Source organism: Trachurus trachurus, assembly GCF_905171665.1.
Source record: "Trachurus trachurus genome assembly, chromosome: 1".
In the NCBI taxonomy this organism is placed as follows: Eukaryota; Metazoa; Chordata; class Actinopteri; order Carangiformes; family Carangidae; genus Trachurus; species Trachurus trachurus.
Window position 1 is genome coordinate 10442964 of NC_139891.1, and position 15263 is coordinate 10458226.

General features: G+C 41.2%; 2 protein-coding genes across 2 annotated transcripts; one reads left to right on the forward strand and one right to left on the reverse strand.

The window, feature by feature from the left end:
- Positions 1-1402: 1402 nt before the first annotated feature.
- Positions 1403-5000, reverse strand: crybb1l2 (crystallin, beta B1, like 2; the record flags this gene model as incomplete). Its single annotated transcript, XM_083972650.1, is given in 8 exon segments — positions 1403-1574; positions 2399-2541; positions 2655-2787; positions 3442-3560; positions 3785-3885; positions 4820-4838; positions 4840-4871; positions 4874-5000. Coding segments are annotated over 8 exon segments (840 nt in total). The 5' UTR covers positions 4995-5000.
- A 4656-nt stretch (positions 5001-9656) lies between these two features.
- LOC311000049 (beta-crystallin A1-like) lies at positions 9657-14334 on the forward strand (the record flags this gene model as incomplete). The annotated part of the gene is made up of 5 exons (XM_083990684.1): positions 9657-9731; positions 9823-9941; positions 12054-12195; positions 12499-12641; positions 14187-14334. The coding sequence occupies 5 exons, from the start codon at positions 9657-9659 to the stop codon at positions 14332-14334; spliced, it is 627 nt and encodes a 208-aa protein (XP_083846810.1).
- Between the last annotated feature and the right edge of the window lie 929 nt (positions 14335-15263).

The window sequence follows — 15263 nt, forward strand, 5'->3', positions numbered from 1 at the left end:
ATTACAGTGATAGTAAAGTAAATAAAGTTAACTTTTGATCATTCCCCAACTGCAGGAAATTTGAAGTTTGAAATTTGAAATACATGGAAAAATATTCACAAGTATTATACTAATACAATATATATAATAATATCATATAATGTATATTTGCTATTTTATTCATAAAAAGATAAAGTCTGGCTGTTTAAAAGACACTGGAGGAACAAAAAAAAACAATTCTACCAATGTTAACAAGTATTGACTAGCACTTTATTTTGATCGCTCCTTTGTGTGACTGCACTTTATCTGACATTATGTTTTTATGTCAGTCTATGCACTTTACTTGACCACTGTTTGCTTAACAATTCCCTGTCCTGTATTTTCAATGTATGATGTATCTTACACAGTGTTTTATTTTTTACATTTTTTACGTGGCTCCCACTGCTCCAGTGATAGCCGTCTGTGTGCATGCTATTTATACTGTTCGATGTTATGGATTGTCTTACTCGTACGTGTGTTCCTTTGGGTTTGTTTTTTATGTTTTTATGTGATTCTATGAGCTGCAATCCAATTTGCCCTTTGGGAAATTAAATAAAACTTAAAATGAACTGAACTGAAAACCCAAACCATGGTCTTCCCATAAACCTAACCACACCTTTACCAGAGCATCGCACCCCTGACTATTGAGGCACCGATTAAGGAATTTCTCCCATGGGTCATGTAGAGATCAAAGTGACGCCTTGTCATTAACATGTATGTCACAAGTGTATCTTGTAAAGAAGACTTCATTTCAGATGGAGCATGATGTAAAAGGCTTTATTGGAGTTAGAGGTTGATGCAGCCTCAGGATCCGAGCACAGTGAATTTGCCTCCACTCTCTTAGTGTGGCTTCCTTCTGTTTCACATCCCCCACACAAACACACACAAATCCACACTGGTACGCCCCTTCCCCTCCTTAGTCGGGCCTAACGGGCTGAGAGAGCGAGGGCTGACGTCGATGGGATGTGGAAGCAAAGTGTGAGGGAGAGAGAGAGAGGGAGGGTAGGGAGGAGAGAGAGGAAAGTGTGGAGCAGGGAGCTGACAGACAGAGACGGTGAGAGAGGGAGAACAAAAATGGAGAGCATTTATTATCGGATATACAGTCCCTGCGGTCCGTGTAATTATCTCCTCTTCCTCCACTTCATCTTGAATTACTTTTCATCGGTCACTAGATTACAATGTTCCCACAACTAAAAATAACATCCTTCTACTTTCCCTCCATCCTGCGCTCAAACAACCAAGAGTTTTAGGAACAGAGGAGAAAATATTACACCCTGTCCCTCCTCTCCTTTTTGGCCTTCCGTCCTCTTTCCCCTCCATCTCTTTGCCGACCCTCAGCCTCCATATCTCCTCCGATCCCTCTCTTCCTCGCCCTCGTCGGGTTTCACTTGGAGGACATGGTGTAGCAGCCGTGTGGGTGCCACTGCATGTCACGGATGCGTCTCATGGACTGCATCTGGGGGCAGCGGGCACCGAACTCGTTGAAATGCCTGAACTCGCCCTTCTCCAGCAGGTACTGGCTGCCACGGTAGCCGGGGAACTGGTAACCCACCCAGCTGGAGACACAGAGGGAGAGGAGAGAGGAGGGGGAAAAGGAATTAACAAGTGGATAGGGGAAAGATGCAGAATAGAGCAGAGAACATTCAAAGAAAATTGATTCTGGGGAGGTTGAAAGAGAAACAGACAAGGCAAAAGTGAGAGAAGGATGCTCGAAAGACAAATCAGGAGGAGAAAATATCTAACAAATAGATATTGATCTGTTTGTCATGCTGCCGGCATTAAGCCAGCGGGTCAATCAGCCTCCCTGCTGTTTGTTTTCTGGAGCGGGGAGTGCTACAAATGAAGTAATCAAAGCAGTTAAGAGACTGTATCTGCTGCCTGCCACACCTCTGAGAGCACAGAGACACTTATCTGCTGATGCTGATGACACCCTTGTTTAGCGGCTGCTGCTAAAAAAAAAAAAAAAACTCTATTCCTGAACTCGCTCCCAGGCACTTAGAGCACTCAGATAGTTGGTGATTATGCTGCTGTTGGAGAGTGACGTCCCGGATGTGGAAGCTGTCTGACATACGCAGGAATACGTAGGGCCTGAGTTTTGTTTTTTTTTCCTTTCACCACAGTTCTTGCAAAAGCAGAGAGTAATGTTTGTTTTTGGCCTTTCTGAAAATATGTTTTGACTGTCGACACCTTCAAATAGAGGAATGATTTTACACAGTGGGTTTCTGCTCTGCAGGCAGGCATAAGAAAACTCAGAGGCAGAGCTTCATCTTTAAAAGAATAGTTTTCTAGGGGAAGCATCTCAGTATGTTTCCCATAATATTGAACTTGTCTCTCTGAAAAAGGAAAGAAAATGTTTGCAACCTGTGCCCGTAATACTCACGTTCCACAGCTGACCATGATGCTGCCCACTCTATCGGTGAAACCGTAGGAGAACAGGCTGGGGACATCGTCGTCCATGATCTCCATCTTACGGCCCTTGAACTCTCCGACCTCGTACAGGCAGATCTTGTGCTTCTCGGGGTCCTGGCGGGCGGTGGGGAAAGATAAAGAGGAGATGGTAAACGGTTGAAAGAAAGAAGCAAACTGTACCACCAGCGGTATGGGAGACGCAGATGTTCGGTAGAGACGGGGTTTACCATGCGGACGGGCCTGAAGGACAGCAGGTAGTCGTTCTTCTGGCAGTTGCTCCAGGAGTCCCAGCGGGGGTACTCGCCCTTCTCCAGGATGAACATCTCACCGCAGAAGTTCATCTGCTCGAAGCCGACGAAACTGAGGAGGGACGGAACAAATGCATGCATTTACATCAATAACATCTGTCATCAATATAGGATGCAGTGTTATGACTGACTGACTGACAGTAGATGCAGAGATATGTTTTTTGTCAAACAAGACTGGGTCTAAACCTGCGACATGATAGAACTGTGTGGGTGCCAGTCAGGACCTTATGGCTACACCTCCTGTTTTAATGTGTCTCTTGTATTATATTATGTAATACACTATATAGAAGTACAATGCAAATCAGATTAAATCCCTACATGTCACAGTAAAACAGACACCTTGTCACTGTTGTGTTGTTGACTCTCTTTTTGTAGTTCTTTGCTCTTAACTTGAAACTTCATTTCATCTTTTCACTCATTATGTATCTTTGAGGTCTCAGCACAGTAATTGCTGTTTGTTGCTTTTGTTCTGTCGGTAGCTTAGGTATTGAAGTTCATTCTACTGCTGCACTCTCTGCAAACAACTCGGCATAAAAGCATGAGATAAATGCTTAAAAAGCAGAGTGTGAAATGTCAGATAATGGGTGAGGTACAACAGTGAAATTACTGCTCTTTGCTCAGACAAGTGTGGGTGTCGGGTACATTTTACTGCCGCGTGTGTGGGAGGGTGTGTATATGTGGTCGTACGTGCACACAGGCTACTTACGGTCCACAGTCGACGCGCAGGGAGCGCACCCTATCCATTCCCATGTCGCACACATTCATGCACTCGGCGCTGATCTCGATACAGCGGCCCTGGAAGTTCTCCTGGTCGTACACGCACATCTGGGGTTGGTCGGGGCAAAGGGAAGAAGGTGGGAGTGAGAAACCAGGTCACAGAGGTAGTTTCAAAACCAAGGGCAACAGTTGAGAAGAGCTAATACAGGATTGGATGGAAAGACTGTGGCAGAGGGAAAACTGCTCAAAAGCGTGTGTTATCAGTGTAGATGTTGATGTTGAGCATCTGTTGTATGTGTATGCGAGATTGTGTGTTTGTGTGTCCACTCTACCTTGTAAGACATCATGCCCATCTCAGACATCTTGTTCTGAGCAGCCTTCCCATCGGTCTGGGAAGCAGACTTGGACTTCTCTCCTCCGGCAGACATGATGACTGAGAAAAGGAGAAATTGTCAACAACAAAAAGCTTGGTGGGATGGGGTGTGAGGGGTAATAGAACACAATATCTTAACATAATATAACGTTCATCTGAAAAATGGCGCACAAAAACATTTAAACTCAAACTTAAACATTAATATTTATAGTTAATTATTTAAACAGCAGGTGGAATCAACAGAGGTCAAAGTTGTGACAAACATAAAATAATGTCTCCTGTATATTTAAGCCAGTTATTTTTGAGTTATCACATGAGGAGTGATATGTCCTCTGGACTTTTATCAATTCATAGAAACTGTTATTGGCATGGATGTTAAAGTCACAACATTGCCAAAACTAAGCCACATCACTGAATAATCTCAATTTAACATCATCTTCAAATCAAGTGGTTATACACCAATGAAACTCACCCATAAAAGAAATTAACTACTCCCTTTAACAAAACAAAACAAAACAAAACAAAGCAAAGCAAAAAATACAGAACCCCTACTATTCCCATGTCCTTTCTCCTCTCCCAGCTTGAATCAGTGTCATATATTCCAAAACCAAGCTGAACATCAAAATTCAAACGAACAAACATCATTTGTTTTTCAAATCACTAAAAAACTGCCTGTTTACCTGCAAAGAACAAAAATAGAACCAGATTTTGATAAGTTTGAAAATTTGCTGAAGTTTGAACCTGATTAATGCAAATTCAGTTCAGTGCTACATTTGTGGAAGCAACTTGTTTTTAAAAGTTATATTTCAATAGAAGAATTGATTTGGATAAACGTATTTTACCCTCACTGCTTGACCTCCCGTAGCTTCAGCTTGAACTGTAATTGACTTTCTAGGTTTTTATCATTCTGTCAATACAGTTTTACATCAGCTTACTCTTCTCTCTGTCTCCCTTTCGCTTGTCTTTTCTGTATGATGTTTGTCCACTGTCTTACCTGTGGCAGTATGTGCGTAAAAGGAGTAGACTCAGGGCTGTGACTGATGGTCAGTTTGAGTATGCGAGGGCCCCCCGCCACTTTTATATGCTGGCGCCGAGCGAGGGGGGATTAGAGACACAGAAACAAACTCGCTGAGCTCACAGCCCCCACAGAATAGAAATACCCCCATCATCAAAGAGAGAGAGGGAGGCAAAGAGAGACAGAGAGAGGGCAGAGAGAGAGGCAAGAGACATGCCTGGATGTATGCTGAAAGAAGAGAAGGATATAAGGAAGAAAGTCAAAATTCACGTTTCAGGCCGTGATGGACAAAAAGTCACAATATGAATCCATCAACATGAAGAATGAGGAAAAAGAGAACAGTTGGAGTGAAGTAAAACACAATAAACGAAGTGAGATTTCACTGTTTATGCAGTGGGTTGCCACACACAAAGTGTTTTCTAAACCCATAATAATGATAGCCAGGCTGACCAAGTTCACATTTAACAGCCTGTCACAAAATTATTCACTCCCATTCCCCTCAGTGCTGTAATCAAGAGGTGCTGGGACAAACAATAACAGCAAAAGCAATAAGCTGTGAGAAGCAATAACCTTACTGTTCCACCTCTGGGTGAGCAGAGGTTCAAGAGTGTGCATGGACAAATCATCTGAATCTCCCTCTTCATCACAGTGGGAGGAAGCTATTAAATTAAAACCCTCTGCCTTTTTTCCTTGCGTGGGTGGGTAAAATATTGTGTTGGGTGTAAGCTGTGAAAGGAAAAGTCCATGAGATACTTCAAAATCAATTCAAAACAAAGAGCTTTCAAAGTGAGGTCTGTAAATAAAGAAAGATGTCCTCTGTCATCACCCTTAGGTTTCTGGTGAGCGGGTCAAAGGTCAAAGTGGGATGTTTCGACATCACCATCTTGCTAATACAAAAGTGGACAAAGAGGAGGGGCACTTTAATAAATTCATTTGATTTGTCCTGAGGGAGGAAATTGGCTGAGATCACAACAGTTTATTCATCAGGCTGTAAACATGTTTGTTTCTGCTGTAAAGCTGGACATTTGAACATATACTGTACGTCTATGGGGACAGACGGACTGACTGACTGTTGGAGCCAGACTCTAGTGGCCAGTCAAAGAAGTGCAGTTTTTGATACTTCAGTGTTGGCTTTATTTTTCAGCCTCAGTTTGGTGAGCTCTGATGGTCTGATGGTCCTCTGACATCAAGGCTTCTTCACAAGTGCTGGTGAGAAGATGAAAGGACATAAGGGGAGCAGCTGTGCACCAGATGATGCCCAGAGATGTTTAATCTCTTGGATTTCATCTCCGAGTTTATTAATCCTGCAGTTGGAATTTCAATTCATCACTCTCGAGCGAGCATCAGTGAGAGATCAGTGGAGGGAGGAGTGAAGAGGTGAATCACACACTTCTCTCTCAGTGAGAGTGAATGCAGAAAAGGAAATGGATAAAAACAAGAGGAAATAGAACTGAGCATGGTGGGGCGCAGCTGTCACTTATGCATGTCAGGCTCCTGATCAAGACCCTCCAATCACAACTGGACTCAGTGACTGGCTGCACAGAACCGAGGCCCATCATCTAAAATTAAATCAGAGTTGCCAGAAAAGAGTGAGGATAGGTGTCCTTAGCATGTAGGAACATTTCTTATATGATTTTTTAAGGGCATTTCTTTTAGTAAATAGAAACAATCCATGTACATACATACATACATACATACATACATACATACATACATACATACATACATACATACATACATACATACATACATACATATACAGGGGGAGCATACATCAGTCCGACTGCCCAAAAGTCCGACGGCTCATTTCTCCGACTACCCATTCTCCAGTGTTAAGGTTAGGTTTAGGGTAAGGTTAAGGGTTAGGGCTACTTAAGTCGGAGAAATGGGAGGTCGGACTAATGGACGCAAAAATAAAGAAATGTATGGTCGGAGAAATGGGTAGTCGGACAGATGCCATGCGCCCCATATACAGTATATATACACGCAAACACACACATACATATATAACATTATATATCAGCATGTGTTGTCTTTGTTATACATTAACAATTATATAATAGTTTCTTATGGTGCATAGATTTCCTAGATTAAGTTTTAAACCAGAGACTTTTATTATCTGCATAAATATATTTTGGAACACAGTCTAGGAAAAATGGGAACAGAACTTATTTTATATTGTATCATTACTAGTGTATTTGGTAAGAGCTGCAAAATCTCACACTTCTTTCTATATAATCTGATCTATCTGGTGGGAAATAATTAACCAGTGAAAGTCAATGATGTTTCTCCAGGTACTGTAATAAAACATGTTCTATAAAAGCCTGTTGATCAATATCTGTTGCACAGCTGCATCAAATATGTGAAATTCACATTCACATGAAAAAAACTGTCTATTGTGTGTGGATGTTTTTATATACAGGCAGATATGACGTCTTTTGTTTACATGTGTAATTTTCAGTTGCAGAGAAAAAAATAACTCTAGAATTAAGTTAAATTTGAAGAGAAAAACAACAAACAAATAGAAAGTGAGTCAAGTCGATTAAAGGTGACACAGACACAAACTGAGAATGTATTGGCACATTTTGAAAATAATATATACATCTCATCCTTTCATCTCTTCCTCATATCATTAATCTTCCACACCAGCTATTTAAAATCCATCATTTTAGTAAGACAACTTTATCCATGTATCTAGAAAGTTTGTGTGCAGAAATTTAACCAGAAACTAATTTCCCAAAAGTTGAGCATCAAGAGGTTCCCTAAGCAGATAATGATGATGATGATTGCTATGTTCTTCATTATTGTGCTAAACCAAGGGCAGCGAAGTTAATCACATTTATGTAGCTGACAGTCCCAATTGTTAATAAACATTTTAGCTGTAAAGCAAAGAGTGGTAAGAGCAGCATTTAAATGTAAGATGAGAAAATGCAATGACAGATACCCAGCCACCACACACACCAGTATTCAACCTCAATGAAATATCTGTTGGGCAAATGACTGTGGTCGTGACTTTGGTGTTGTTGGATATGGACGTTGGCCTCTGCCATGTGTGGGGGTGACGATGAAAATGTCAGGGGGGGGGGGTTGGGTAGGTACCACCTCCTCAAAAACTCTCTTGATGAAATGTCAAGATGTCATGTCCAGATGAGGCAAGGGTTCTTGTTGCTCTGGTAACTGGGGTCCAGCGTCTGAAGTAAGGGCCCATTTGGGGATTGGAGGGCCCACAACAATAATTATGTTGCTATCTGATACATCTTATATTGACTGGGACTGTAATTATTAAAACATACCTTTAAATCAATACAAATGTGAAGTTATAGATTTTCAGTTTTCACACTTTCTCCTCATGTGTAGGTCATCATACATTACATCACATCTGTTGTTCCTAGGAAACTGATAAAACAATAGTGTAACCTGGGTGTATGTGACACAGAGCAGCATTGAAAATGTTTTTCTTTTTCTTTTTCTGTCTTGTTTTTGTTGTTGTTGTTGTTTTGTTTTTTGTTTTTTGTTGTTGTGATTTTGTCATGTAGCATATTCTCGTAAGAGAAATAAACCTAACTCACTATGTTGTTGCCATGTTGTTTTTATAGGCTACCTGAAATTATCATCATTAATTGAATCTCGTTGTTCCAATTTCCTCCACTTTTGGGGATGCACCACTGACAAAGACCCGCCGGATGGCTGTCCAAATCCTCCTCATTCTCTGCCTATAGCCCGGGCCATTGTTGCTCTATACGATGGCACTGCTGACCTATACGAATAGACCAACAACAGCCCGGCATTCACCACCCGCACCTCTGTGGCTGCGCTGTATATGATGTGCTGAGTCGACAGGCCACATAGGGTTACAAAGAGAGAGAGAGAGGGAGAGACAGAGAGAGAGTTGGAGAGAGAGTGGTGGACCGTGCGCGCGCACGACCCCCACCACCCCCCTCTTTCCCCCCCGGCCCTGACTCTCACCTGCGTCAAGCTCGTCACAGTTAGCTAGAGGAATACCGGAAGTAGCTACTCCTCCCTTTGCTTACATGGTAAATATTTTGGATTTGAAATGGATGTGGATGGATGTGGCTAATTAAACTACACGTTTAAAAAATCACATATTCATGCAAATTAAAATGTTGTTACTTCACATAATAACTCCTATTCATTGAAGTTATTATCATAACGTGCCTTTAATTTTGAAAGGGCTAACCGGAAGTGTCGCACCTGAAATAACGCTTTACACTTGACAAACTCGCCTCTTCCAGCGTCATTAGCATAAAGTCGCGGCACGCGCACACGCACGAGCACAAAGGCCCCCCGCGTGGACGCCAGTATAAAACAGAAGCGCCAGGTTCAGACAAAAGTCTACGTCAAGAGGATTTGTTGTGTGCGGAGCGCGAGGAGAGTATCCAGGTAAGAGCAAAGTTACTACAGGATCAAACCTACTGTAGGTTTTAACTGAGGGTCAGTCTGGCTGCATGGGAGGCTGATGGAGGGGAACATGGGCATTTACAGTGAATGTAACTGTTAAACATCACTACAAACAATATCACATTAATAGAACATGTTTGTATGTAGGCCTACACTGAATAGTGGGGAAAGCTCTGTACTTTGTATTTTGTGTTTTTCTTTTTTTACTCTTATTCTGTCTTTATTTTTATTGCGATATGGATCCCCTTGGGTCTGAAATAAAGAAATGAATGAATGAATAATAAATTATTTTTGTTGTTATGGCCAGAATTGATTTAATTTATCTATTACATTTTATTGTTGAACCATTTTTTCTCATCCATGACTGTTTTCCCCTTGTATCATCTCTACCATAGACATGAATAGAGTCACTAAGACCCACATGACCTCCCCCATGTACTTCCCTAGCATGGGTACAGCTCCTTTCTTTAAGGTGAGTTCATACACACACACATACACACACAGATACATAGTACACACAGTACACACCATCATGCCTCCGCCCTGTTTCCCCCTGTGTGCAGGTGACTGTGTTTGACAGGGAACACTTCCAGGGCAAGTGTGTGGAGTTCACCTCCGAGTGCTGCAACATCTACGACTGCGGCCTGGACAACATCCGCTCCATCCGAGTGGAGAGTGGAGCGTGAGTCACACAGCCTGTACGCCTGCATGTCTCTGTGGACAGCTGACTGACTCTGTGTGTGTGTGTGTGTTTATGTAAGTGTGTGTCTGTGAGACGGAGGTAGAAAGATGATGAAATAGGAAACAGTGACCAGGCTCCCACTGTGTGTCCTCTTTTTCTCAGTTTACTTTTTCAGAGATAGGTTTCTTCATGACCACCTGAGGAGCTAATGGGGTCTCGTTCCAGTCTGAAACGCCTCTGTGTGGAGGCTGCTCAGACCTGGCGTACGTGCCTCACCTGTGGTCAGCAGTGGGCAGTTTAAGGCTACAGGAGTGGTTGTATTGCTTTGATAAAATTGTGTGCCACTTACTTTTTTTCTCATACAATGTATCAGAGGAAAATGTCAAGATCCCTCTGCTGGAAAGCACACAGCATTTTTTGAGAAACTGTAAACGGCTCTCAGAGTACACACACAGTGTTGACACTAACACAGTGATAACACAAATACAGAATAATCAAGAAAGAAAGTTATTTATATGAAAATGAAATATAGTGATATAATACATTGAAGCATTGTTCTGTCTATTCTATTTGAGGATATTTTATAATTATACGATATACATTTGTGAGGCAGATAGTCAGATTATGACACCAAACATTGTGTGGTGAAAATAATATAAGATCTACCTACACCAACAACAAAATTGGTAAACCTACAAATATTTTAGAAACACTAGACATTATACTACTGACAGGGGACATTATGAATGAGGACTTTTACTTTTAATTATTAATTATAATTTAATTATAGTACAATGCAAATTTTTTTTTTTTTACCAGAGCCATATTTTGAATCCAGAATATTCAAAATTATGTTTTAGTAATACTTGAAGGTTCTGTATGTAGGTTTTCTTGTCAGTAGTGTGAGATGATGTTGGTGATAGTTGGGATTCAGCTGTTACTGAGTTTACTGAACTGAGGTCAGCCTGGATGTTACAGTGACTGATCATCACATAAAGAGGTGGGACGGGCAGGGTCTAGCTGGTTAGCACCTTCTTCTTCCACTCAAGAAGGGATACAAAATAATAGGTAAATCAACTGCTGCCGTTAAACTTGGCTACACAGTGATATTATAAATACAAATATAGCACATGTAAAGTGATGGCTTGGATTATTTGAAATGGGGTCGTACAAGGTTTCCATTATTCATAGTCATTGTTGCATTTACCTGCAGTAGACTCACAGTTTGGAGGAGCAGGCTGGAGAAATGGCACATAAGCTGCTGTCATTTGGTTTAGTTAAAGGACAGGGCCTGTCAGTTTAAAATTGCAAACACTATGAAAACAATAGTAAAGAGCTGAACCTGGTGGTGTTTCTAACTGGTTGACTACAGTGACTTCTGGGTGCACGAAAATAAAGATTAAAGTGACGACTACTCAAATTTCCCTCTTAGTTCATGTGCCAGTGTGTTATGTAGTTTTCATTCCGGTAACTGAAATATGCGTAAAATAAGCGTCATCTGCCCACAACAATAATTATGTTGATATCTGATACATCTTATACTGTATATTGACTGGGACTGTAATTATTAAAATATACCTTTAAATCAATAAAAATGTGAGGTTCCAGTTTTCACATTTTCTTCTTATGTGTAGGTCATCATACATTACATCACGTCTGTTGTTCCTAGGAAAGAGTGCCATCTCTTCCTCTGCATACATCATGCGGCCATCTGTACAGCTCCGCACGCATTTTTAACACTGAGTAACTTTTATGCACTTTCAGGTTTTTTATTTTTAACTATAAGAGTGAACTTGTCTCGGCCTCAGTGTTTTAACACAAATAAGAGCAGAACTTTACAGTGAGCAGATGTATACGTAACAGCCCAGGCCTTAGTCATGGTGTTTCTTTTTTTTTTAAAGCTTGCCAAAGTCAGAGCAGTGACTCTCTGAACACCTGCTGAGTGCAGCTAACTCCAACTTCTCAGGGCCGAGCAGTGATTATCTCTCTGTTGTCTGACGTCCCCCCTGTCTCCTGTCTGTTTAATGTTTAATGTTCAAAATAAATTACAGAGGTCACTGTCAAACGTTTCCCTCACCTGTCTGACTATTTCCCTTCTCCTCATGCATCCAGCTGGGTGGGCTTCGAGCATCATGACTTCCAGGGCCAGCAGTTCATCCTGGAGAGAGGAGAGTACCCCAACTGGGAGTCCTACTGCGGCGCCCTGTCCTACCACACAGAGCGCTTCATGTCTTTCCGCCCCATCTACTGTGCTGTGAGTACTTTTGAGGGGACGGGGGGGGGGGGGGGGGGGGGGGAATGGGCTGAAATGAGACGGAGGAGGAGAGAAGTGGGAATGAGTGAGCAGGAGAAGGCGAATGGAAATGATAGTGAGTGACAAAGCGCCAGAAGGAGGGAGTGACCGGGAGCGTGAGCCATGAGTGACTGAGAGGGCTCAAAAATAGAAATGAGACAACTCAGTGCTGCTGAATGTCTGCTGCTCTGCTGTTTACGTCTGCATGACAGACCTGACGCTCACTTTAGAGCTAAATCTCTGCTGCTCCGACCTCCTCCGCAGTCTCACCAAAGCAGCCGTATGATGATCTTCGAGAGGGAGAACTTCATGGGCCGCTGCACCGAGCTGTGTGACGACTACCCCTCCCTGCAGGCCATGGGCTGGTTCAGGCCCGAGGTGGGCTCCATGCACGTGCAGTGTGGAGCGTAAGTCAGTGATGAGTTTTCCTTTACATGCTTGTTGACTTTGGATGATGTTGTTTGATTTGGGAAAACTTCTCTGAGGACCGACAGGTGAGAAAAAACAACGAGGGGCGAGGTAAAAGCTGAAGACACATTGTAAAGTTAATGGTTGAAATAGGTTTAAGTAAATGAATATACCTACCACATCATCACATCAAACCATGTCTTATCAAACTGACTAGTTCAGACGCTCTGGTGGCAAATCAGGACCTGAAGAACTCTGCTACATGCTAATGTCCTATTCTTGTAATAATAATAATGATAATAATAATAATAAGGTCTGAACAATTTTCTTTAATCATATCGCAGGTTTTTGGGCAGATATTATGATTGAGACATAACTCTCATTAAAACAAATCTAAGAGTAGTTATTTTATTTTCACTGCAAGAATATCAAAATTATTAGTTTAGTTTAGTTTAGTTTAACTTTATTGTCCACCTTAGTGGAAATTTGTCTTCTGCTCCTCCCACATGAATTACACTACAAACAAAAGACCAATCACATGAAGCCTCCCCCAATACCACACGTGGACAAGAAATAACAGCAGCAGTACATTATAATAAAAACAGAAAACATTAGAGCATATACTTCCCTTATGGACATATTTTATCCATATCAAAAAACACAACTCCTGTGATTTAGATATTGCACTTCAGATCATATTTCTATTCACTGTTCAGCCCTAAATAATAGTGATTTGATCTGATTTGTACACATTCAGATGTACTCTCAATGTACCTGCCTCTGAATGTCTTTTCCTTCTCTTTAAGAGCCACATCAGTTGAATTATGTCACATACTCCTCTTGACTTTAGTCATTAGAGCAGCTTCAGTGAAGTACTATTTACTATTTAATAGAATATATAATGAGCAGTGTGGCATCAGTCACCATGACTGTGTAAAGTGTTAAAGACATTTTCTTGAATACAGTACATGTTGACACAGTTTAGGACAAAAAAAAAGGAAGGAGTTCCACCACACTCCTTCCTTTTTTTTGGGACTTTATTCCTGACACCACCAGCACCATTGTGAGGTTCTGATCTGTGCTGTGCAAGGCAATCTCCTCCTTCACAGTTTAGGACAACTTTGGGCTTTTTAGTTTTTAATTCTGTGTTGTTTCCTGACTGTATTAGATTTTGGGAGAATTCAATATTTGTTTAATAGTAGTAATTTAGAAATAATTATAGTCGCAATTGTATGGATGTAACTGTAAAATGTCCCACTCACTACATAAATCACAATTTTAGTTGTTTTTTAATGAGCATACATTGTGACAGATGATTTACTTCTCAGGTGTTGGTATATCAATCAATCAATCAATCAATCAAAAAAGTTTGTTTGTTCCCAGGGGCCAATTTAAAAAACAGATTTGATTTAATTTAATTTAGTTTATTATGTCAGCTTGAAGAGTTAAATCAAATATCATCGAGACACAAATATTTATGTGTGATGCAACTATAAAATTCAGTTCTTCCCACTTACTTAACCCTCCCCCTCCCTCTGGTACAGCTTTGTGTGCTACGAGTACCCAGGTTACAGGGGCCAGCAGTACATCATGGAGTGTGAGAGACACAGCGGAGACTACCAGTTCTGGAGAAACTGGGGCTCCCACTGCCAGACTCCCAAGATCCAGTCCATCAGACGCATCAGGCACTAAGAGGGATGAGATCGGGACCAGCGGCGGCCGCGGAGCCGTGTCTCGGGCCACCGCTTCCAGATCCTGGATATAAGCTCAAGGTCAACCTTCGGCTTTGTTCTGAGCTTGGTGCTTCATGAAGTCAGCACTGTGGCTACAACACAAACCGTCAGTGACAGCAGCTACCTCTTTATCCCAGCTCATGTTTCTGTTAATACTCATTTTGTTTTAGTACAAATGAAATAAAGTTCAGATTCAGAATGTGTGACGTCCTTCCTGTGATTCCTGAGTGAGTGGCAACTTAGAGATCGCTTCAACAGATTTATTTTATTGGTATCACAACAAACTTGAACGTGAACGCAAATGTACTGAATTTATCCTATGCCAAGTGCATTTACAGAAGTCCAGTGTTAGTGCTACAGGCACAACCTTACACTCCTTGGCCCATACTACTCAAGCATCTCAGTTAAAACAGCACAATAATGTTGTTATGCGTTTTAAAACACATTTTGACAAATACATATATGTGTGTGTGTGTGTGTGTGTGTGTGTTCATTATATATAGTATTTGTAAAAAAAAAAAAAAAAAAAAAAAGAATCTTGCTTATCAGTAGCTTAACCCTGGAAAGTGACTGCTATTTTATTGTATTTCTTATATTTTCTAGAGTTGAAAAAGAACTCTGTCTTCATTATAATGTCTCTAATCTTACATAACTGCCATAACTTTTAATTGATGTAATCTATGTTTATTCATGTACTGTGTCACAGTAGCTGTAATGACACATTTCTTGCTGTTGCTGTGCTTGCTGCTCTTTGCACTGATTACATTACTTCCAAGTTTCCATGGCAATGGGAGTTTGGCTGTCACTAATGGCTTAATATGAAGTTGGTGACTTTGTGTGCACTGCCCACAGAGAGAAATACAAGCACAGACAGTAGCAGTTAAGTGA